The sequence below is a fragment of the Falco peregrinus genome, chromosome 3, assembly GCF_023634155.1.
Source record: "Falco peregrinus isolate bFalPer1 chromosome 3, bFalPer1.pri, whole genome shotgun sequence".
NCBI lineage: Eukaryota > Metazoa > Chordata > Aves > Falconiformes > Falconidae > Falco > Falco peregrinus.
In genome coordinates, this window is record NC_073723.1 from 27,642,895 (window position 1) to 27,668,127 (window position 25,233).

Genomic DNA, 25,233 nt, shown 5'->3' on the forward strand with positions numbered 1-25,233 from the left:
TTTGGGAAGCCACCTCTATGCACAAAAGTGAGGTACAGAAATATTCTGTGCTCTGAGGTATGACAGTATTATTATTATTACTATTACTATCATTATTATTACTATTATCATAATCATCATTAATAACAATAACAATAATAATAATAATAATAATAATAATAGGGAACTGAGGTGCACGGAAATGTATTACGTGTACTTAGATATGACTTCAATGACTATTCCATGATTTCACAAGGAGTCTGTAAAAAGCAGGCATCCCAGAAAGAGTCACTGAGTACAGTCCTTCCCGTTACAGGCACCACATCAATCCTGAAACTTCTCATGATCTATCCACATAGAATTACTTCTTCATTTACAGAAAACTGAATCAGTTATCCTTCCCTCTGGACAGAGAGCTTTGGTTCCTTCAGTGAAATTCTTTACTTTCTGACTTGTTACTAATTTTATTAACATCATAAAATATATTCTTGCACTAAGGGAATATGTGGACAGTATTTCCTGAAATCTCATGTTTCACGTCTCAGCCTTAACAATTCATGAATGCATCCAGTTCCTAAAAAAGTCCCAATAGCCACAAATAGTTCTATTGATTTCTGTTGTATTTGGGAGCTCTGGAGCCAAGGTTTTAATGCAAGACTGCTCCTGAGATGTTTTCTGGAAATAGCAAAAGTGGTTTAAAGTCTACCAGCATCCAGAGGCAGTGTGGAGATGACTGCATTACTACTATTTTAGTGGGTACAAGGAAGCTTTTACTGCCCAGGGCTATAAAGCCAGCCCTAAGTTTCTCTCCAGCAACTTCAGTTCAGTGTTTGCTGAGAGAAGAGTTTGTAAAATTGGTTTTAGTCATGTAAACAAGATGACGAAGGGGTAAAACCCCCTTGCACAGTCAGTAGAAATACGCAATTTTCAGTGATGAAAGCAGTGATTTGGCATTTGCCTTCTGAGCAAAGCTCTGAGGCAATTTGAGCCAAGCAGCCATTGATGTTATAGCTCAGATATTTATCAGTCTGAAAGACCTTAAACATTGAATGTCCATACTATGACTGCATTTCTGAGATTTTTGATCCCCTAGCCCCTGGAAGTTAAAACCAGAGCTCAAATCCAGGCCAGTACTGCTTCTGTGTTGTACACGTTCACTCTTGCCTCATGAACCAGGGAAACACTGCTGAGAAGTGAAAATCAAATTGTTTGCTGCAATTAGCAGAGGTCAGTGCTTGTGAAACAACTGCACCATCTTAATGTTGTGGTTTGTAGACCTTAAGATTTAGCTTTCTCTGTGTGTGAGATGAATAACTGAGCAGAAAGTAGTGCAGCCTGAGCAGACTGCAAAAGTTTCTTTTGTTTGTATTCTCTCCTTTCTTTTACTCTCATGGTTTCATGGGTCTCATTTATAAGTACTGATACTTTAAAAAAAAAAAAAATATAGATTCTCTTCCAAGAAAACAGTCAAAATACAAAACCATGTAGTCTAGTGGTCACATAACAAGGCTAAGTGGGACAGCGATGCACTTGTATCTGCTAAAGAGAGAAGTGCCATCAGAGCCAGAGGATGGAAGAGCAGGTGTCAGGATCCCATTGAACAGCTTAATTTCACTCCATAGCCTGTCTGTATGCTGGTATTTTCATTGTGCTTGTGTATACATACGTCTGACTTCTGTCTGTCAAATACAGTATAACATGCATATATACATGCATAAACAAAATTCTGAACATCAGGGGAAGGTAGAACAGCAGAAGCTCAGAGAGTGACATAAAAGCCCATCACTGAATAATGCTCTGTTCTAGCTGGAAAAAAAACCAGTGGATGTAGCACAGTTGAGCAAAAGGCTTTTCAAAGAAGTGCTGTGATGGCTGAGTGCCTGGTTGCAGCTGTGCTTTCCACAGAGCCTTGCACTTGAAGAGTGAAATAATCCAACCTGAAATTCATCTTTGTCCTGCACATCATGTGCCTGGGAGTAAGACTTGCTGACACTGCTGTGAACAGGCAGCCAAGCAGGCAAGGGCTGTGCATGTGCCTGCAGGTCTGCTGTCATGTGCCAGTAACACAAGCATGTAATGTATAGCTCTTTTTTTTTGTGGGGTTTTTTTTGTTTGTTTGTTTGTTTGTTTTTCTTTGAGTATGCTGTGATCTGCAGTAGAATAAATTAATCCTCCAGTACAAAACCACTGTTTTCAGCGAGGATGAGAAGGAGAATGTAAACCCTTTCTCCCCAGGCAAGGCAGAGCCTTCAGAACTAATTAGCAGGGAACAAACTGTACTGATAACTCTCCACTTTCCCTTTCCTGGACCAAGGAGAGCAAAAAAGATTCAGAGCACCATTAAAACTGAAATTTATTGTAGGGAGCAAACCTTTTAACATAGGAAATGGGAGGCTGTAGTGGAGATAAAACCTTTTATGTTTTGGTTTCCTGCCACTCTTCAGTGCATAGGGCAAGCCCGTTATCTCCCACCAGTTTCCTGGGGCTCTGCAGGGCCCCCAGTGACTCAGAGCAGAGGCTGCAAATCTTCCTCCCATCAGTCACCCTCAGCTGACTGCTTCTTTTGGTGGCTCTGTCCTTTGCCAGTCTGGAAATCATCTGCCCCTCTCACTGTAACACTTTGTTTACCTAGTTAAATTCTGGAGAAATCCAGTGTTTTAGTAGAGATAATACATTACACTCAACAGCTGTTGTCAACGCTGGTTTATTAGCAGGTAATAAAACTTTTATGGAAGTGCTTTACAGTGTGCTGTCCTAACCCAAGAGCATGTTTAAGGGTTGCTATTCGAACTCTGCAGTGGAGCCAGCAAACTGATGTTACACCACTGCTGAATCTGGCCTCTCCTCTCCTCACCCGGACTGGCACCGAACCCTACCCTCCTTTCTCTGCTAAAACTTGAAAGATAAGTTTCAACAGAAATGAGAGTTTAACTAGAGGGAAAAGATTCAAGAAAGTGTCTTTTTGTATTGCTCATCTTCATAGTCACCATATAAAAGAAAACAACTTTGCATACTTTTTTCCATTCCCAAGTGACAAATCCATAAAAGTCAATGGACAGAAGTCCACCGGGTACAGTTTTAACTGCATCAGTCAACAGGAATTTTGTTGTTGACTTCGGTGAACTAAGGATCTGAGAGAGACATCTCCAGGGTGGGCTCCTCAAGTTTAAACAATAAATTGTTTTAAAAAACAGAGTAGAGTTCCTGGGTTGGTTTTCTGAGTTCTCAGCTCATACTGAAATCACAGAGGCTAACTTGCAAGTTCCAGTTCCTTCTTTTATGCAACATCTTTTCTACAAGATAGGCTTCAAAATAAGGTGCAAGTAAAATAATAGCCAGTTCAGCTGAAGGTTAATAGCAGGGCTAGAAGATGGCCAGAGAAAGAAGCACAGGTAGAAATAATGGCATTCAGCTGCTTTAGAGATAATACGTAATAACAAAAATATACCTGCTCAAATCTGCTCTCCAAGGTAACAGTTATCTTTGCTGTTTACCAACATACCTGCACAAATCTGGTTTGGATGCCGTGATCGTTTCCTCTTCCTCAGAGTGCAATGGAAAAGAGGTGAATGTGAGAAGGGATGGGTATATTTAGGCCACGGAACCCCTCTCTGAAATTCCTTTATGAAGCCACCCTTCTCCTCTCATGCTGGAGGCTATCTTTTACTGCAACATCCAGACTTGAAAGACTCACAGTGACGATGAAAGTGAGTGAGTTAGTGGCATTATTAACTTACAATATTCCAGAGTTTCAGCAAAAAAAAAAGGTGCCATTCCATCATTGAAAAGCATCAAATGCCATGGCATTTTGCCTTTGGTCTTGCTAAGCCTTTTCTGTGGGGCTGGAGACCTGTCTATTAGCAGAAGTTTTGTTCCTGAGTAGACCAGCTCTGAAAATTTGGAAGGGAAGCCCAGGAGTTATTGGTGGCATATAGGAAGACCTTTAGGGAATACAGATCGTGTATACCCCCAGTGTCTTCTGGCTTTCTTTCTTTCACTGTCTTTTCAGTTGCACGCCTCTGGAGCACCCTCAGGAGGCACTTCTCCTCTAACTGTGCTCTATGCTAGACCGTGGTGCTGTCATCTCCTCGGACTTGACTGGCCTCTTAGTGTCTGTAGGACTCACAAAGAAACCCTTTTTCCATTTTCATGTGTTTCTCAACCAATGCCATATACAATGTTTTAGGCTAGGGTCTGTGTTACAAAACTGGTCCACTAAAATCAGGCTCAGCCTGCAGGTGTAGCAGTGATTCCTGCAGTCCTTACAACAAGCCAGATCTTTAGCAAAGCACCACAACACAGCCCTGTGTCCTCCTGGCACTGCGTCTACCAATTTGGCCCTTATCAACACCTTTCCCAGCCACAGGTCTCACTGGTGTTACTGGAACAAGAGGAGAAACCCAGGTTGATGTGTATGTTGTGCATATGTAATCATACTGCACATCTTTGTACCTTGTTGTGAGCCTCTTCTGGACCTGTGTCCCTATCATTTAGGTCATGTCCTTCAGGTGCAGAACACAGACTACTGCTGAGAATTACAAATGGACAACAGTGTCAGGAGACCTTGTCTGAAGTGAAATCCTTCTCTTCACCATTTCTCTGGGTTGTGTTTGGTGTTTTGGATCATTTTAAACTGCTCCTCATGTGTATTGCATACAGAACCTGGGTACCTCATTCAGAAGTGGGAGCCCATCGGGCAGATTCAAAATAAAATCAAGCTAGAAACTTCATTAATATACCCTAGAGATGTCAGACGGTACCGTGGCTTTACTTATGTCTTCCATCTCTTCTCTGAATTGCTTTCCTTCTGATAGCTTTCCTTCTCAAGCAAGTAGCCTGACACTTTGGAAAAGGGAAGGGGTTTTCTGAATAGGTGACTGAATACTGACTGTCACTGAGACAAAAATTCGGTAGCAGGTTTTCCTGCTGAATATCATTCTTTCCAACTGGAGTGAACGTGCATCAGAAGGATAAAATTGCATGACTTTAGGATTAAAATAATGGCTGATAGTATCGGAAAGAAGAAACTGGAAGATTTAGGGAGATTAAAAGAAGTATTCTTTCAGAAAACAGATATAGGTTGCTCATGTGTGAAGGCCATGTCACTTGTTGAAAATATGGTGGAGACATGGGGCTTAGTCTGCAGCAGAGGAAAAGAAAGTTGAATCCAGTTCCTATTTCTAAGGTGGTCTGTGAGAGGTGGACAGTCTCTACCCAAGGGTGTTGATGTGTGTTTTATGTAGTAACTGCCTAAATCCAAAATACAGAGAGGTTCCTCAGATCCTAGACCAGAACCCAGGCATGCCTAACCCCTCAGCATAACCAGCACTCCCACACATCTGTTGGTCTCTGCCTTGGCTACCCAGCCACATAGTTTCACAGAGGCTGGGAAAGTCCCTTTTCCATCAGATGCCTCAGAGCTGGTTCTTGAGGGCTCTTTCCTCCTCAGGAAGAGGTTTGGGTTTGAAGTCTTCCAGGAGTAAGGGGAATCTTAGTCTCACTCTTCAGCATCTGGGGCTTGTGCTATAGGTGAAAGACAGCAATACAGCTGCTTTGGCTGTTAAAAAACAGCCTGAGGATTAGCTACCTGAGAAAAGAAAAGCTGCAGCCACCTGTCCTTGGGAGAGGGCTCTTACCCCCCCAGAAAGAACTCCTGAACCCCTAGAACTTCAGACATATCCAGCAATATCTTCGCTGTCTCTGCTGGGTTAGTTTAAGGCACCTCTTGCCGTGCCCCACTGAGGTTATTTCAGTGCCGTCCTGCAGTGCTCAGTACGTGTCTCTGCTGGCCTCAGACTGGATGCCGCAGCAGTGCCTCTTCTGCACCGAAGCTACACAGGCAGCTTCCATCAAAGGCCCATTTGAGTCAATTGCAGGACTCAATTAATGGGATTCAGTGGAACAGATGCACATCTGAGCTATTCCCTTTATAGCCAGTGACAAGAATAGGTACAGCTAAGCTGTGATCCATTTCCATCTTAGAGACATCTAAAACGTCATATAAATTGGGTTCTGAAAGTACCATTTCCACAGCCTATACAGGGTGACCAGAACGAACCTCCCAGATACATGTGTCCACCTGGCCGACCTCTGAAACTTGAGATGAGTCCTATCCCTAGAGACCTGCCACACAGCAGAGCACCCTCAAGCTTTAGTACCAAGGGAGATTTAGTACCTAGGTGAGGGCACTGTAAAACACAGCACAAGGAGCTAGGGGAGGTAGTAAAGTTAACGTTGTAACCCATGGAGCATGCATAACCTCAGGTAGGCATTTACACAACCCATGCAGCAGGGAATAGAGCCTGGTGCCAGGGTTGGAGGAGAGCCCAATCTCTAACTGGGATGAACAGCCACAAAATCTGTCCAGTGCCATGAGATGCAAAAGCTGGAACAGTCCCTTCTCACGGGAACACTCATCAATGGGAGATAATGTGTCTCTTTTATGCAGATACCAATGGGTAGTTTATTTACCTGTCCTGGGGAGTCCCAGTCTTCTGGGGGAGTGGAGGACTTGGGAGAGGGCACTTCTCAGACACTGAAAGGGTTCACTGGGTGTAACACAATCCAGTGCTGACTGGAGCAATAATTACAGGGCAGGCCTTGTCCCACAGCTCATGGCCACTCCATATCACTCCAGAGCCCAAGAGTTCTTCCAGCTCCTCCTCACCACTGTTTCACTAGTGGCTTTTGGTACCTGCATTTTCATTTTTAGTGAGGCGTCTAAACATTTCTAAAAAACCCTGCCCTGGCTACATGCTGATCACCATCTAACTCAGCTGTGAGCATCATCCTTGAAGATCTCACGGGATCTGTGTGGTTTCACATTCCCAGTAAGTGATTCCTCTGAGGTTGACTTGAGCTCCTCTCCCAACAAAAGAAAGTTCCAGCAAAGTCTCAGTGGGAGACAACTGCATCACAGCTTATTTCAACTTCTTCTCCCCCTGCAGAGCTTTGGGTAATAGTTCTTCTTAAAACAAATTCATTGTTGTTCACTTCCAGGGGAGATGATGTATGGGATTTGGCGTCATTTGACAATGGCCCATTGTGGAGCTTTGCAAGGCAGGCACTTACTCCTTAACTTTCCTTTTCTTCATGAATTGTGAGCTGTTTCCTTCCAATTTGCCTTTTTCTTCTTGGCCTCCACGCAAGGCAACACTTCTTTTTTTCTTTTTTTTTTTTTTTCAGAGAAGAATTTGTCTTGACCAACTCAAGCTGTATTAACAGTTATGACCTAGGCACAATAAGAGGATAGTAAAATAAAACCCCAAATCACATTTGAGTGTAAGGGAACTTGAGAAAGGAAAAAGTGCCAATTGGAGACTCATACGTGTGATCTTTATGCCATCTCATTTCACTATTATTTGGCATCCTTAAACACTGCAGATCAGCAGCAAGATTAAGGTTAGACTTGAAGACCATGGGAGTCACCATCCTTGATCCCAGCCTCTCCCTTCACCTCAGTTTGACAAGTACACCTGCTAAGCGCTTCAAATGAAAGTACCTGACATTCCTTGGTAAATAGGAGCAGGATAACCTACCCCAACAAAAGAGCTTATCCTTCTCTGTGGTGTTTGGAGATCAGCTTCAGACCTGAAACTCAAGTAACTGCATCCCTTCCAAAAAATCAGTTAGAAGCAGTTGTGTTATCAAGGTCAATGACGGCTCTTTGTCGGAAAAAACATCTGCATGCTGGTTTGTTTCTTTTACCTGTTGAAACAATTATAAGACAATATCACAGGTGCTGAACTAGACAAGATGACACCCTAGTTGCAGGCAAGGGATGGAGAAGAATGAATTAAATTGCTTAGTAGGTTGGGTTTTTCCCCCTTTGCTCAGGTTTTAATTACTTTGCTTGGTTAATTCATGTTATCCTTGTTAATTGTGATTAATTGGCCATGAGTCTGTTCTCTTTTTGCACATATATAGAAGTAGGATAAACTTGAGCAACGTAAATATTTGGCCAGAACAGCAGACTTCTGGGAAGGTGGAAAATGAATGTTGCTTACTTTTCCTGAAGCAGTTCCTCAGCAAGCCAGCTGGCTCTTACCCTTTCTGCTGATGGGGGCCAGGGTTGCCCTTTCCTGTTACCCCCTCCAGCTCCCACACCTCCATCTCTCCTGCAGTGGCAGCAGCACACTGTGGCTCTTCAACACCACCCAGATGTTCCTTTTAACTCCATGTAGCTTGGCCTTCCTGGGACAAGGGAGAATTGGCCCTTGTACACTTGGGGCTGAAAACTTTGATTTTGCTCACACTGCCTAGGAGCCTGTCTTAGAACAGCTTTTCATTCCTGAAGTTCTTGTTGAATTCAGCCTTTCTCTCAACAAATCTGCATTTATTTAAGACCACATGGAGTAAAGGAACAGGCTTCAAATCTGGCAGGAAAGGTGCCGTGTTCCCAGTTTGGAAAAGAGTGATCTATCCTTTGCTTATCTGCTTGAATTCACATCTGACTCTGCATCCCTGCATGCAAAGGTGTCCAGGCTGCATTTGTAAGCAAGGACAAGCCATACCCTAAAACCCTGGCTTGTACCGTGCATACCGTGCCATCGCTGGCATGGTCCTCGCTATGGTTTTAACCCATGGCAGATAGTGCTCTCCCAGGAAACGCTTTGGGGGTAGCACAGGCCAGCCCTTCCTTGTTCCCAGCAGTTTGGGAGAGGCAAACTGATCTGGGGAAGGGAAGGGAAGGGAAGGGAAGGGAAGGGAAGGGAAGGGAAGGGAAGGGAAGGGAAGGGAAGGGAAGGGAAGGGAAGGGAAGGGAAGGGAAGGGAAGAAGGACTAGAGTTCAGGTGTATGGATGCAAAGCAAGCTGTCTGCTACTGGGTCCACATGCCTGTGAACTGGAGCTGGTGTGTTTTATGGGGCAATGCAGTTGTGACCTACTGGAGCAAGATCCAGCAGCTGAGGCAAGGCCAGGACACTAGGATGCTGCAGTTGCAGGGCTCCAGCAGCCAGGTGGCATGTTGCTTGTCTGCAAGTGAAACTTAATCAGCTGTCTGAGAGCAAAAATATGACCAATCTTCACGTTGTGGTCGCCAAGGCCAAGGTGTTAGTCCAAAGTACTGAGGTTTGTACAAGAGGGTGGAGAAGCTTCAGTGGGTACATTTTTTCCTTTCCCTACTTTTTTGCCTTCACAACATTCAAGTTCATTGCCATTCACGTCTCAGGAGAAAGACTTTCCCAGATGTTTTCTAGGAGCAGAAAGTACTGAAGGGAATAAGCACCAGTTATTCTTTTATGTCTTATCCAGAGGGTGGCATTGCCATTTTGGGAGCTATTTGCATGGCCTGCCTTGGAAGCTGAACTGTCTTAGGCCTCCTATGCAACTGATTGTGAAAGGTGCTCAAAATGGCTTTCCAGAGGATCCTAAATTAGAATTACCCTGAAGGCCCTCCTGTCTCCTTCCACTGAGTTAATTAAATAGACTCTTAATTTTGGCCCTCTGAGTTTCACTTAAATTAGATGTCTGAAGACAGCCTGAGTATCCATCTCAGGCTGTAAGTGCAGCTTGTTGAACTGCATTGACACCCAGCTGTCACAATTAAGTTTGTTAATCATCACTGGTTAAGAAAGCAAAGCTGCTGAGGAAGGATGGGAGAAAACTATATGCCAGATTATTCTGAATCTGTTGCCTAAGGCATCTGCTCACATTTTATGTATAAACCAGACACATATTAGGTGTGGAAAGGTCATGGGGAGGCAGCTCGGTCCTGCTCTCAGTTTATGGATCATTCTTAAAGAAAACAAGGCAGTAAAAACTGTGCCTAAGCAGGTAAAGAAAACAATTACTATATAAAAATAAATTCTTAGTTACCCAAGTGTGTAACTAAAGAAAACTAGCTCTACATCTGTACAGACACTGTGATCTTTACTGATAGCTCAGCATACGAATTGAAAACAAAAAATCCTGGGTGAGAAATTAATGTAGTTCAAAGAAATCTGCAAAGGAGATTCTTTTTTTCACCCCCTTTTCATCTTACTGAACTTTTCAGAGTTGGGACCTGTGCCAACAGATTTTTTTGGTTTGAGGTTCTTTAAGGTGCTGTCAGGAACACGTCACCTCTGTGTCTCCACTCAACGTTTCCTTGCCTAGTACCTGGCTCATGTGTTTAGGGGACAGATTAGAGATGCAGTTGGTTTTTTAGATGATTTGGTGGTCTGGTTCCCTCCATGTGATGCCAGAACTTCTTGGCTCACTGAGTTCTACTCTTCTTAGCTCTCACTTTGTTTCAATGGCCAGATTACATAAGGAGATATATATATGTAAAAAACTCTTTCCTCCAACTTGACTTCGCCAGTGAGGAATAAAGTTATCTGTTGGTGAAGTGCCATATTACCCCAGGGCCATTCCTTGAGAACCAGAGCTACTGGTTTCTAGGCTGTTGGGCTTGCACAGTGGAAACACAGTAAAGGACAGGACTCATTTGTCCATTTGTGCAGCTGTGTAAATATGTGCACTGACACCTCAGGCATGTGGCAGGTGGTATCTCAGGCTTCTGAAAGTCCAAGTTAGCAGATCTGAGAGTAAAGTGGGTCTTGCTTCAGACTCCAGCAGGTCTTCAGACTCCAAAACAGAAAATCACAGCTTGGAAGTTGGTATGGAATCAGAATATGGGCTGAGAAACTCTTAAATAAGAAAGATCTTTGTGTCGTTTCCAGTGTGTTGTAGACTGTAAGAAGGCATTTGAAAAGTCCCCAAGCTTCTTAACTGAGTTCCTTCCCATGCAGCAGCACTCTCAGTGTGCTGGTCTCTGGGGGAGGGTGCCTGATATGACTTACTGATCTTCAGGGAGCTGTCTGCCACTGTTCAGGAATGCTGCAGCTAAAGTGCTAATTAACCAGAAACAAAATGAGAGATCCATATGGTATCTGCCCATTGTTACTTCGATAATTTCACATTACTACTTCATGTCTCTGTTTTCTCCAACTCTGCTTTTTATTCTCATCAGAAAGATAATAATTTTGGCTGCTATTAGTGTTCAAACTAGGCTGACATGCACCGGCAAGTGTAGTACCGGTCTATTCTTCATGTGTCAGATGCATTGTTTGCATAGCAGGACCTGTTCGTTGAATTTTAGTCTAGTAAGTATTGGTATTTTGTTCTGTTTTCATTTCAGTGAATGGTGTCATCTTAATATGAATATTGTCTTTAAAACACTGATCGTTCCCTTACCAAAACTGCAGCTAGACAGAAGGACTTTGACTAACAACTCTTACATTAGCTCTGCTAACAGCGGTCCAGAGAAATCCTAGAATAATAGAATCATAGAATATCTCAAGTTGGAAGGGACTCATAAGGAGCATCGAGTCCAGCTCCCTCCTCCTCGCAGGACTACCTAAATCTAAACCATATCACTAAGAGCATTGTCCAGACGCTCCTTGAACTCTGGCAGACTTGGTGCCATGACCACTTCCCTGCAGAGCCTATTTCAGTGACCCACCACTCTCTCAGTGAAGAACTTCTTCCTAATGTCCAACCTGAACTTCCCCTGATGCAGCTTCATTCCATTTCCTCGAGTTTTATCAGTGGTCACCCAGAGAGAGGAGATCAGCACCTCCCCCTCCACTGCCCCCCTTGAGGAAGCTGTAGATCACGATGAGGTCACCCCTCAGACTTCTCCAAGCTGAACAAGCCAAGTGTCCTTAGCTGCTGCTCGTAAGTCTTGGCCTCAAAATAGTCTACCAGTGCCAAACCCTCTCCCATCTTGTTGAAGTATTCTAAACCTCCACATCCAGTGGAGGCATCCAGTACCACTCACCCATTCCCTCCTGATGCTAACACCAGTTCAGCAATACATAGATTCTGGATGGCACTTAATAAACTATTCTTGGTTGCAGGAACGGTCACAGAAGACAGGTGTTTATGACAAACTTTTTCTCGCTCCTGTGTTGCACACTTTCTGCAGATCTAGGATGCTCTTTTCTTTCTGTGTGACCTCACATCAAATATATTTTGGGGCATTAATGCCCTCTGGTTTAATTAGTACAGCTACTTCTCTTTCTCCCTGGGGCTGCACTGAGGACACCTGACAGGGCAGTGTGTCAGATCTGGGAAATTAATTCCCAGCCATTTCCTTCCTCATCACTCATCGACTGCCTGCTTCCCTCAGACCTGATAATTATACAGGCAGTTCAGATAGAACTTGCTAATGAAGGACCATGGAGTCTTTGTTCTTGTTCCTGGCTGCGGAGATTGGGTCTGCTTCTCCTAAGCTCGGCTGCTGTGGAGTTAGACATTCAGCCCAAGTCAGTCATCACTTTCAGCCTCTGTGGTCAATGGGGGGAGAGGGAGAGAATCTGATCTCCCCAGAGGATTCATCCTGTCCTAAACAAGACATCTAAAATAGGCAGGTATTAACCCAATAATTCCAGAAGTTAGCTTATCTTTGGTATTAGTAGCATACAGCTTTAGTTTTTGCCAACTAAAGCTAGCTCCCATTAACCAGTCCTAAATGTGGGTCATTCTTGCCTGGGAAAATGTGCATCTTCTTTTTGACATAGCTGCTTGCACCTGGTAAAGGCTCACCATAAATACTTACCAAGGAAGGGACAGAGAGGTTAGTCACTGTCTGAAGATTGTCATGAGACCTAGAGCTGTGGTGTCTGCTTTTTGCTGCTTGGGTGACAGGGAGGTGACAATTACACAGAGGTATGACCTAAGGAAACAAATAGCAACTGCTCTAGACTTCCTCTCCCCCAGCATTACCTAACTTTGTTAGGACACTGTGAAATCTAATGCTTTGTTAAAATTTATATTAAAGCATTGGTCTTTAACCTTCTATATAGAAACACGTACATTTTAATTAGTATATTTTAATTAGTTATACAGTTGTGAGCAGCTATTTGATAGTAGTGGGAGGCTACAAGAATGCAATTGTATGCTGGCTAGCACGTGCTGGCCTCATGCTCATGGCAAGAACATCTCACTACTTGAGCCTTGAAGACCTGCAGTAAAGGCATGGAAGCAGAAAAGACCCACAATTAGGGCGACATAGTGCTTTACCATGTTTTTTATTGGCACAAACACTTCCCAGAATAACAGCATAAATCAACCATCTGAGTCAATGTTTAGCAGTCATGAGTAAAGCGGCACTGTTAAGATTAAAATGATCTACAGCTTTGTTTTGCTTGAAATTAAGTGGAGGTGGGCAAGAAGGTGCTGGTGACTGGAAGCAGCAAACAACCTTGAGAAACTGTGTCAAAGAAGAAAAGGACCCTTTAGAAAAGTAGTATGTTGGGGCTTATTTTGACCTGTACAGCTGTATCAGGGCGTCTTCTCAAGTATTTGCTGAGTGTAATTGCGTTTATTTCTAAAGAGTGCCAAAGGCAACCAAGCTCTGGCCTGTTCAGCTGTGGGAGGCAGTGGGTTTGCTGCCCTGCTGCCCACCCCACCCCAGTGCTGGGGGTGATGCATGCCAGGGCACGGGGCAGCCTCATTGGCCCTCACAGCCCAGCTCCAACTCAAGTACCTGCCTGCCCTGTCACCCTTGCAACAAGCAATGTCAGCGTTAGCAGAAGAGAAGATGTTTGTGCTTTAACACATCAGCAGTTTGGGTCTGTTCCCCCAGCACCCCGCTTTCAGATGCAGCACAACAGTTTCCTTCCTCACAGTTCCCACTGGCACTCTGTGCAAAATACACCTCCTTGCTGTCTTAGCGTTTTTATCTCATAAGAGTACTCTTGTACCTCATACCTGGAATCAAATACACACATTTTGTTGTGCAAACTGCCAGCCAGCCTCTCGGTCTTCAGCAGATTTCCAAGGCATGGGTACCCAACTTAGTGGCAGTGCTCGTGTTTTGCCCAGTCACCACTGCCTGCACTCATGCTGCCTCCGAGGAGACAGGTAGAGAGAAAAGCCTCCCCTTCCACCACCTCCATACGCATCTCCAACCCCATGCCCTCACCCAGACGCAGAGGTGTGGGACCACTGCCTGCTCCCTGCCGCAGGGGCTGCACGAGCCCCAGCAGCTGCTGCCAGCGGAGTACTCTGAACTCTTATGTGCCCTGATCATTAAAAAAAACAAAACAAAACAAAACAACAAAAAACCCCCAACCAGATAATATTAGGCAGTATCTAGGGACAGGGTGGAAGGTTACAAGCTTACTCTTTTTACAGTCCAAACTGTTGAATATTGTAGTACAGCTGCTAAAACCCTACAGCTTTCCCAGGGAATTAAGCCGCAGCAGGAGCCGGACCTGGGCAGGGAACATGACTAGCATGGCTCTGGAGAGCCCAGGCAGTGCCCTCCCAACACACCCAGGAACAGGACGGGACCTTGATCCACAACCATCCCCAACAGCCACCTCGAGCATGGCCACCCCGCTGTAGATGCTGAAGTCTAACCAGATGGCACAGGCACTCCACAGCAGCTGGCGGTAGCACTTCACTGCCCCAGCATGTGTAGCATACGCTGGCATGGCAGTGCCAGCGTGTCCTGGCAGCCAGGCTGGGCAGCTCAGAGCCAGTGACAGCCCTGGAGCCCCGGGCAAGTGACAGCAGGGCTGTGGCTGGAGCACAGCGCCCGATGCTGGGCTGGGGGATGGGTAGACCCAGCCTCCCACCGTCCCCCCCAGCCTGGATGCACGCACGGTCCAAAAACCTCTGGCAGTGAACGTATTATCTTAAAAACAGCATTTCATTTTGTATCATAAAAACGAGAAGAAAAGCTTGCTTGCTCTTCAGCAGCACGTGCTGTTTGCCACAAACTCCACTGAAGGATGCTGCTGGCCATCTCGGAGAAAAGCAACAAAGCGCTGCACACACGTTCTGTAAAGAAAATGTTTTATTTAAAGTGTTAAATACCATCACCAGAATGAGTTTGATTTACATTAGTTGGTGTTCATTACAGGCCTAATCTGCCCTTTTTTTTTCTTGCCCCCAACTGTAATTCCTTTTACCTTTTTAAAATGTACTATGTACAAGACAGCAGTGATCACTGGAATAGTGCTATTTACATGACTAAACCATAAGTAGAGTTGCAGACGTGTGAAAATTAAAAAAAATACATTAATTTTTTTTAAAATAAATACTGCATAATGACAAGTATGTACAAACCTTCCATGCGTCATGTCCTTGATTTTAAAATTGGAAATAATTTTTATAGGACTATGCATACAAGAATGTGTGAGCACATCCCACAGTATCAGGAAAATGGTTATGTATTTTTGTTTAATATCCTAGGGGATATTGTAGAATGCATGTTAGTAGTATTTATTTGCTGCTGGTAGACAGGTGTCTAAATTATTTTAATAAATACAATTTTACCAGTCTGTCCATCAACTTAACAATAATCCATTATATAAACTCTAAAGACAAGACACAATCTTGATTTATGTGATATTGCACAAAGTAAAAGGCATTTTAAGTGATCCTGTTATTACATGCCCTCTTATGAGGCATGTACAATTTATTAATGGGAAACTTCAACAGATTTTAAAATAAAATCAGAGTAATTCAGTGTGGCCTTAAAGGTAAATGTAATGTATATTTCAAAAATTATTGCAAGGTTTCAATATTAAACCTTAAAATAGGTATTAAAGGCATACAAAGACCCAGAAAAAAAGGATATCTTGTTATTAAATGTTAGCCAGTTACATTCCCTTTAAATAATGTAATTTAATGAGAAGCTTGAACTTGTAGCACCACCCAACGGTAGTTACTGTCTGCTACAAAAAAACAGGTTTTGAAGATCCATTGACTGCAGTGAGGGTTCTGCTAATGGTGTGAAACAGCTGTCAGAGTGGTACTGATAAGCTTTCTTTAAGGCTATTTTATGAACCAAAGACCGATATTTTCCAGACTGATACTACCTAATTATGTCTTTTGCAACACAAATGTAGTTTATGAAAATTGAACTTTACAGCAGAAGAACTGTACGAATTAGTAACCTTTGTTGCTTTTGTAATCTCAAAAATGTAGCAATTAATTTGGTTTAGTGCAAATAAAAGTGTTTCAATTTATTTCCTAAAAATCAACCAGGTACTTAATTTTTCCTCTTTCCAAAAACTTTCCAAGAAATGATAGTTCAACCTTTGAATGAAAGATGCTGGTGCTGAAAACAAATTTATTGAAGACATCTTACAATGGCCATGTGATTCCAGTATTTTGCTGTAGAATTCAATTTGAAGGTGAGAAAAAATGAAAATAAGTTACCATGCACTGTACAATAAATTGCAAAAAGTTCAAATATCTTCTTTATCAAATACATGCTGAATTACATTAATGTACTCCCAAGCCATGTTGCAAAATCCTTTTCAACATGCTTGAAAAAAAGTTCTTAAACAATATTTTTCTCAAATAATTCAGAAATGCAGAACAATCTGCAACCCTGAACCAAATACGGGGCATAAGAGAGTAATAAGTCAAAAGGTAGCCATTTTAGAATATGATGGTCATCCTGGGAGGTAGAGGGGGGAAAGAGCAAAAGGAAGGAGAGGAGAGGGAGAAGAGAGAGAGAAAGGAGGAGGTAAAAGAAGTGTACAATTTGCACATTATGTTGAACTTTACAAGGCTTGTACCTTTTACATTTAAATAAATTTAATATATTACACTTATTTCTTGTCACATAAACAGAATTTTAAATATCTGCTAGAAATTATTTTTGTATTTTTAATATACGTCTGCAAAAATACAGACCATGACTGATTTAAAGAATGATAAACGTGGTGTGTCTTTGTATCACCCTGTTGCATTCTCTTCCCTTTAAAACCATGCACTAGTGAAATTTATTTTTAAAAATAATATAAATTGTTGAAAATGGCTGATTTATTCTTTTTTTTTTTTGCAAGTTGCAGCCCCAAGAAAATAATTTAAGTGTTCAGCTAAATCTGTGTCCATGCAAAAAAGTTTCTTTAATTTCATACAGTACAGTATTATTCACAGAACTTTATTTGTCAGAAAGTCCATCATATCTGGGGATTCACTGTATTTATAGCTGGAGGTACGAAGCCTGCCACTTTAAGTCTTGAACCTTTTCAGCATCAGGAGTTTTCAGATCTCGAGCAACTGTTTCAAATGACTTTTCCAGCATCCTTGCATTCTTCTTTTCTTCCAATGTCTGCTAATCCACTGACTTGTAACATGGCTTCATGGGAGGGTAACTCCATTTCTGTGGCATAACCAAGCTTTAGGAGGGGAGGGCAGATAAATAAAGAAATGGGAGCAACAAAACAGATATGCCATTGAAAAGGACTTTTGTTGCATGAAACAGATTGATTCTTTTAGTTTAGTCCATGGCTTCAGATTGGACCAAAACTGAGTGTCCCTGAACTCCAAACCTATCAGTTCTTCATGACTTCAGTCCTTCACCTGAGGGCCTTCTGTAGGGCACAATGTGTGCAACTTCCTTGAGAACACAGGATCGCGTTGCAGCCCTAGAAACAGGCTCAGAAGACACAACATTAAGCATGCAGTGTTACCAGGGTTTGCGACCTGTAATTATTTTTATTTTTTTTTGTAACGCTGGTTGCTATGACAACAGTTTCACAGCTGCTATGAGCGAGCATACGAAGGTCCTGTTGAACTTTCAAGAGATGATTGGGAAGCTCTTCTAGTGAGAGGAGCTAAAGTTGGGTCTACTAGGGAAGAAGGAGGGAAGAGTTTGAACCACCCAATCACCATGTTGGACAGGTCCAGTTCATCTAAAAGTATCTGTGCCACTCCCATAAAGGATTTGTGATCCATACGTCCATAGTCTCCCCAAACAATTATCTGTTAGCAAAGGAAACACAAGAAAATAGAAAAATTTCAGCACAAATGATGACAGCTTCAATCTCATTCATCAAATATCTCTGTCTATTTAATTGTAGTAAGGAATGAAATGTATAACTGCTGACATAGCTCAGTTCTGTGTATACTAACCACGATGCAGTGACAGAAATGACCTGGGCAGTAACAGAGCAGTTATCCATGACACTAAAGGAAGCCCGGTGAGAGGAGGAGCCCATGCATATTGTAGAAGCAAAATAATCTACAGCTAACTTATGCACAGCATTGTCTACTTGCATCAACAGTTATTACTGTAGTATTTATCTGCTCAACCAGTACTTGAAATAGCAGAAATTGCCCAATGAAGTAAGGAGTTTGGAACCCATTCAGTGAAAACTGTACAGACGATGTTTTCAGATTCAGAAGAATATTGATGCAAATTACCTGCAAAACTTTTCCCTGGGGACTTTCTTCAAATGATAGAAGTTGCTGATAAAGTGGTTCCAGCGTTTTTCTTGCTACCTTTGTTTTCTTTTTGGCTATGCAGACTCCATTTTCTAATAGATACACCTTTACATATGGTGCTTAGAAGAAAGAAAATGAACAACAGTAAGTAAGGAAGTCCAGATTTTTTGCATATAGATGCACTGTTGCATCACCATATGATAAAACCTGCCTTTTACTACATATATAACTTATATAAAAGAATCTCCACAAGCAGTATTAACATTTATTCACATGCAAAGCATCCATGCATTTTCTTTACTTTTCTCCCTGTTCTGATTTTTTCTTTACTTCTTTTTATATGTCTCTTTTGTCACAAAGTAATTCAGATTTTGACCTGGAAAAATCAGATATCCCTATACATAGCATCTTTATACTGTACAGTATGCAAAATAAGCCTGTTAAATAAATGAATTACTTGCATTGACTTTGGTGAGATTTGGATCAATGCTCCAAATTGTTAATAATTTTAAATTATCTACAAGGTGAAAATCAGTGAAGACTGACACAATTTCTATTTTGGCAGAAGAGCTTGCTAAAAATACCATTATATTGTCCTTTTCACATAGTGTTATAGGACACCAGATTATAAAATAAGGAGTAAGTATCAAATAGTGGTCTACTTTTAGAGTAGGTACCTGCTCCATACCTCTTGTTGATTCCCTCTTCATCCCTAAGATTCCTGTATCACATCTTCAGCCTATACCTTACTTTCTGACCCCATAACCAAGGATGTGTTTGTTATTACTAAAATACTTTTGTGCCTTCTGGTAGCCCGGACATTAGTCTGATTCCCCCCCTCCCCCATGGCATTGGTTGATATTTTGTATACCATTTCAATACATTATGTATTTTGCTGTACAATACTGTAATCTACTCCTATATGAATTTGCTAAGCATTTACCTATGTTGAAGGGTAAATCCTCAGAAGTTAGGTGCTTATTGGATTATTTTTGGTAGAACTCTATTCTTGTCACTAAGATTTTTTCTTCCTTACCTGGCAGTGTCTTTGAACCTGGTTTTACAACAAGGCCACGGGCTCGGATTATTTCTACTTCCAGTTGTCCTTTCTTGTCCATCATTCCCACCTGGATATCTCCTAGACAACAAAAAGAAATCCTAATTCAGAAATACCTAAATATATGAAAAACTATATTCTTTTTATATATATAAGCATTTTTGTCTCCTCTGCATTCCACCAATATGTATAATCTGGATTTTAATATTTACCCTCTTCACTGCTATTTACATTAGTAAAACATTAAAAAACCTCACAGTAACATCTGTGTTCCACTTCCCATGCCCCTATCACTTCAAATTAAATTCTTTTTCTGTCTTAAGAATTTCAGATTTTAAAAAGGCAGCAAAGGAATTAGTACAAAGCATATCAAGCTCTGCAAAATTGCTTGAAATCTCTTCACCATGCCTCTAGTTTAAGATGAGGTACGAAAAGATAACTTGTAAATATAAAAAAGTTTGTAAGCACAATAATAACAAATACTTTGCACTTTAATTCCCGTTTTTACTCCATATTATCCAACTGATTCAGAGAAAGGACTGGTCTCATTAGCCACAATTTAAGATGGAAAACTGAAGAAAAAACCTGAATTTTTCAAAGCACCTTTCTACTTTTGAGCGTCTTAATGAGCATCCACAATTATATTCAACTTTGGCTGAGGTTATAGTTTTGGTCTTAACCAAGTTGTTCAAAACCACAGGGGAAATCTGTATTTAAAGACTTAGAATCTAGATAATTTCTGTGTTCTAATTACCAGACCCAGTAGATTATATCATATCTATAGGACATAAATACTTACCCATTGACGGTGTTGCCAAAGTCTGTCGTCCTACAAGCTGGGCAGGACCAAGTCCATCCAGAAAATCACTGAACTGGCTGTCTGCAGCCAACCTCACACCAGGGAAGATCAAACTAAAAAACAGTGTTTTTTTTTTTTAAAAAAAAACAAAAACAACAAATAAATACACTTGATTTTGCCCTTTTTTCTTTTCTAGATGTTTTGCATTTAGCATTTATGTTCCTCTTACTACTGCTCACAAGGAACTTATTTACACTGACAAGATTACAAAACAGTTACCGGAATTTTCAAAACTTCACTGTGTTCCACAAACAGCAATTCATTCTCCAGCATACAAACAAACAGGTGAAGGAAGCACTAATCCTCACTAAATCTAATTTCCACAGTAATATTTTTCCATCATGCTCCCTTTTCCCAATATATTAAAGACCACTGTTAATTACTGTAGTATTCATATGACCCTAGTTCTATAAGATACTAATACATGCCCTTACCAGTAAATTAGTTGCATGAAGGTAATGTTGCTCATGTTTCTCAGTCAATGTGAACTCAATGGCTGAATGTCAAATGTATCCAGTGAAATTATTACATTAGACTGAATACTGATCACTATTTTTAAAATCACCATTTAAAATCAGTATTCTTTGAAAACATTTTGTGAAAAATGTCTTTGAGAATGACACTTATTCAATAATGGAACTGAAATGCATTGTGGCAAACGACCAAAGTAACTTAAAATTCAAATTCTTGTCATAAATTATCTGTGACCCATTACAAGGCCACAAGAAATAATGAGATTTGTAATGACCAGCCATAAATAAACGTCCATCTAATTGCATATAGTGCATCAAGTTGGACGTGTAAGATATATTGTCCAGTATAGTTGTATTATCCAGTGCTGTGCATACCACTAATAAATCTATCCACAAGAAGATTTTTCTGGGCAATGTCTTGGCCATACCACTCAAAAGTCTTTAACTTGGGCTTTTAGGAAAAGCATGATGCATGGCAGTCTCCTACTTCTGCCCAGATCATTTCTACAGGATTAATTAGCAGAATCTTTGAAAAACTCTTGAGCCCAATGAATGACACCTGAAAACGCTCTGGAAATGCAAAGCAGATATGCTAGGAGTTTTCAGATGAGAACCCATCCTGTTCTGTTTTTTACCCAGTGCACTCCACCTGCTTCCCCTCCTGCCACACTGCATGCTGACGCTCTGACCAGCCAGGTGCCTTTCTCATGGCATGGCAGAAACGATCCTCATCCTTCCTGCTTTCAACAGTGGGAGGCACTTTCAGTCGCAGGGGAAGACTTGGGCTCAGTCCATCAATGATAGTAGCTGGTGAAGGGAATTCTGACTAAACAGGACCTAAAGCCTTCACTGCACTTCTGTCTAACTACCAGTTAGACAGATCAACACCAGGTAACCACAGTTGTGACTGCTGCTTACTTTCCCTCAGAGCTGTAGCTGTTCATGCTCCCATCCGTTGACTCCCGGCTGGCCTGACGGGTCATCCAGTTCCTCATCTCCACAGCCAGCCCTGTCTCCGTGCTCCTCTGGACGGTGCTCCGCAGCTTCTTGCCCCCTGCTTCTGCAGAGAAAAAAGAGAAGCCCCCATCGAACCATGCTGTCACAGCTGGGCGGCCCCGTGGGGCACCACAACACACCACCACTCCACGTGGTGGAGACACTCAGAGCCAGAAATTAATGACCTACAACAAAACTTCCTTTTAAAACTTACCTTTTTGTTTGTTTGGTTTTTTAGTTTTTTAGTTTTTAATAATAGGCAAGCATCATCATAAATCTCTTTTACAGGGCCTTAGCTCTGTCACCACGTGCTTTCCAAGGGCAGACAGCATATGCACAACACAAGCCTGCCCACTGAGGTAACCAGATTTACGCTATCCATGGTCTAGTGTGTTTAAAATATGTTTTCTCTGGATGAACACCTCTCTATTAGAAATTCAATTAAAATTTTACCACTATGTCAAAACCTGCAGTGTCTGAGGAATGTTCTAATTCAGAGGAATGATTTGACTTAAAAATATTTGGCCATTACCTGCTAAATCAAGTTACAGACATCCGTTAGTAAGGACAGCAAACAACAAATCAAAAACCTTTCCCATGCTTTCTTCTCTATTCATGCTTTTCTCATTTCACTAGCTGCTTTAACTTTATATCCAAAAATTACAGTATTTACTTTTATGCACAATATGAAACTTCATTACCACCTCCAAGAGTAACAATTTTTGTATCTGCTTGCATAGTTTAATTTTAGTTGTTAAACTAGCAAAGTGACAGATAGCTGGATATCAAATGAGGGAAAAATACTCAAAACTTAATATAGTAGCATTTTACTGTAGGAATTTTGATCTAGACCTCAGCCAGATGGTACACCGAGAGCCCCCTCAAAAAAAAAAAAAAAAAAAAAAAGAAAACAAAATGAGGAGGGATGAAGCTTCAGTTTTTCTTTTGTGAATAGGATGATCACTCCATGTCACTTCTGATTTTTAAATGCTGTTCCCTGCAATGGTGCAAGGAATGCTGCATTCTGATTTCTTTTATCTGTTCAATATCCCCATATTCAGCTCTGTGATGAGTGATATAGTGATAATATTATAGATGAGCAATAATTCTAAATGTCCACGATGCCAAACAGTAACAGGATTCTTAAATATTGATACAATGAGGGTAGGATAATAACCAATACCTTAGGGACTCTCTCTCTGCAGTTGTCTGTAACCCCTGCTACCCTTTACATCTTCTCTGGCTCGCCATGTACCAGAGGTCAGAACTGTGGGGTCAGTGAAACTTTAGGGATTTCAGAAAGGAAAAGAGTAAGAGAGGAGATTGTCCTGGGATAAGGACTCACATCCCACGGAGAGCACAGGGACTGGCTTAGAGCAGAGGACCTGCACCCTGGGACAGGGAATCGGAGAGGAACATCAATTTCAATGTCCACACTCAGTGTCGCTCTGTCCTACAGGCTGCAGTGTGGGTTGAAGTCTGCCAGGCCCTCCCGTTAGGAGAGATATTAGGTCAGATACAGAACACAGGAATTTTAGTGAAGTGGGAAATAAGACACCCAAACACCTTGAAACCCATTGGCCCCTTGTCAAGAAAGATTAATAACTTTACAATTTTTAGCAGTACTGAGACATTTCTGTAGCAGTATCATGACTGGTTCAAATCATATTGCTTACTACAAGTCTTTACGCATTCCTTAAGACCATAACTTTTAATCAGTATATAAAAATAAGAGAAGTAATAATTTTCCTCTAGAACCTCAGCTATCCACATGTATTTAGTACCCAACAGAATGAAATAATTTCTGAAAACTATTTCTGAAAATGGCCATCAATATCTGGTGAAATAAACACAAATAAAAATGATACAAGGCTAATATGACATACGAAAAATGAAAGGCAGAAGTAAACAATTTCATTTCTGTTAGGTTGTACTGTTCCAATCATCTTCTGGATTTATTATTTATATTAAAATAATGACAGCTGGCAGCTAACTTCCAGCACTGGTCCACAGTTGTTCTAAAATCCAATCACACATATCAATGAAATATTCCCACAAAACTGCCAGGAAGAAATTGTGCTATAGTTTTGTAGAAGACGTACACTGCATCGCAGTTACATGTGAAAGGCACATACCTCCTGAAGCTCCATGCTCTTTTCATTCAAGTACTGTTACAGGACATTAATTTTCCCTTGTAAGAGCTCTTTTGATTAGTAAGCATTCATTTCCACTCAGTCTTGTTGAATGGTGGTCATTCTCGGTTCATTGTTGCCAATATAAATTCTCTCATGCAAATTTAACAGAACATCTCTGTCTTGCATGATTCTTCAACCTCTTAGTATCAACTCTTTCAAAAAGTTTGGGGTTTGGGATAAATATGCGTTTGAATATGTGATATGTAAAGTAGTATTGAGTAACTTTTATTAGGCACATTTTTTTCTGAATTAGAATTCTAAGCCTGTATGCCTTCACTCTAGCGGAACACTCACACAAAAAAATCAACACATCTGTTGCACATCAGTTTACTGAGAAATCAAGGCAGAACTGATGCAAATTGCCATTCAAGTCTTCATAGAGGCACATGTGTAGCTGTTCTTACCATCCCTCTGAATCTTATTTTTCAGCAGATTTACTTTCCAGCATTCATTTTGACTGAAATAAGTGCTCTGGTTCACATGAAGACAGGCCAACAGCTGAGAAGATACAACTTCGATACAATGTGAAAGTTAGGCATGCATACTATATCCAACTTTTATGTAAGTGCAGCTAAGGTAAACAGTAATTATTTTTACTTTCACACTGAATTTAAGGAGGATTGAAAGGAGGCTGTGTGAATAACTATTTTCCAGTTTTCAACAGAAACAGGCAGAACTCTCAGATGGTCTCAAAAGAGAAGGATCTGACCTTTTAGCAATAAGGCTCCTAATCATGATTTTGATGCTTCCTAAAATAAGAACTGAAGATTTTAACAGCAAAATGGCAATTTGGAATAGAAGTATAGAATAAGACCCAGATCACAGGCATGACTCCTGTGCCACTGCTTTAGAGATGAATATTCTTTCAGGATTAAGCTTGGCTAAACTAATGTGTAATAATACACATAAGAAATACCTATACTTGAATGCCCGCAATACTAGCAATGCATTGGTCCCTGCAAAAATGTAATAAATCAAAAATAACCCCTCATTTCCTCAAACTATTTAAAAGCAAAGACAAGATAATATTTACATAATTCGTAATTTGTGTTTCAGAAATTCAGCGTTAAAATACTTCAAAGGTTGCAAGTAGTGATGAAAATGCAAAGTAGTTACTCAACTCAAAATAGCCTCTGGTGCCATACTTCTAAGCTGTAGCTGGGAGAAGATCTGATTGAAGGTTTTACCACTCTAGTAAATCCGAACTGTTTTCCCTCATTCCTGCCTGGAAATTAAAAACCTCTTCTGTTGTGCTAATTCAACTACTTGTGTGGCTGCATTCTGTTACTGGACACAGCCCAAAAAGAATAAACCAACAATATGTTTTAAAGTTTTCTTTTTTTTTTTTTTTTAGACAGATCATTTCCCCAAAACATTTGTGAAAACAAACATACAGTTGAATGAACCGAACTGAGGTGACGCTAATCTCTAGCTAAATGGATAACTTGGCAATGCATCTAACACTAACACAGAAGTAAACATCCAACTGGTGTCAC

The 25,233-nt window shown here is 41.2% G+C and overlaps 1 protein-coding gene across 50 annotated transcripts in view; it reads right to left on the bottom strand.

Annotated features, from left to right (window-relative positions):
• Positions 1–14,750: 14,750 nt before the first annotated feature.
• The window catches only part of RIMS2 (regulating synaptic membrane exocytosis 2), a 483,861-nt gene continuing 473,378 nt past the window's right edge, over positions 14,751–25,233 (bottom strand). For all 50 annotated transcript variants that reach the window (XM_055800464.1, XM_055800455.1, XM_055800475.1 and 47 more), the window contains 5 exons: positions 21,465–21,606; positions 20,014–20,126; positions 19,194–19,295; positions 18,137–18,276; positions 14,751–17,695 (listed from right to left, as the gene is read on the bottom strand). In XM_055800464.1, coding sequence (XP_055656439.1) covers positions 17,477–17,695; positions 18,137–18,276; positions 19,194–19,295; positions 20,014–20,126; positions 21,465–21,606 — 716 coding nt within the window. In that variant the 3' untranslated portion in view covers positions 14,751–17,476. The remainder of the gene's footprint in view (positions 17,696–18,136; positions 18,277–19,193; positions 19,296–20,013; positions 20,127–21,464; positions 21,607–25,233) is intronic.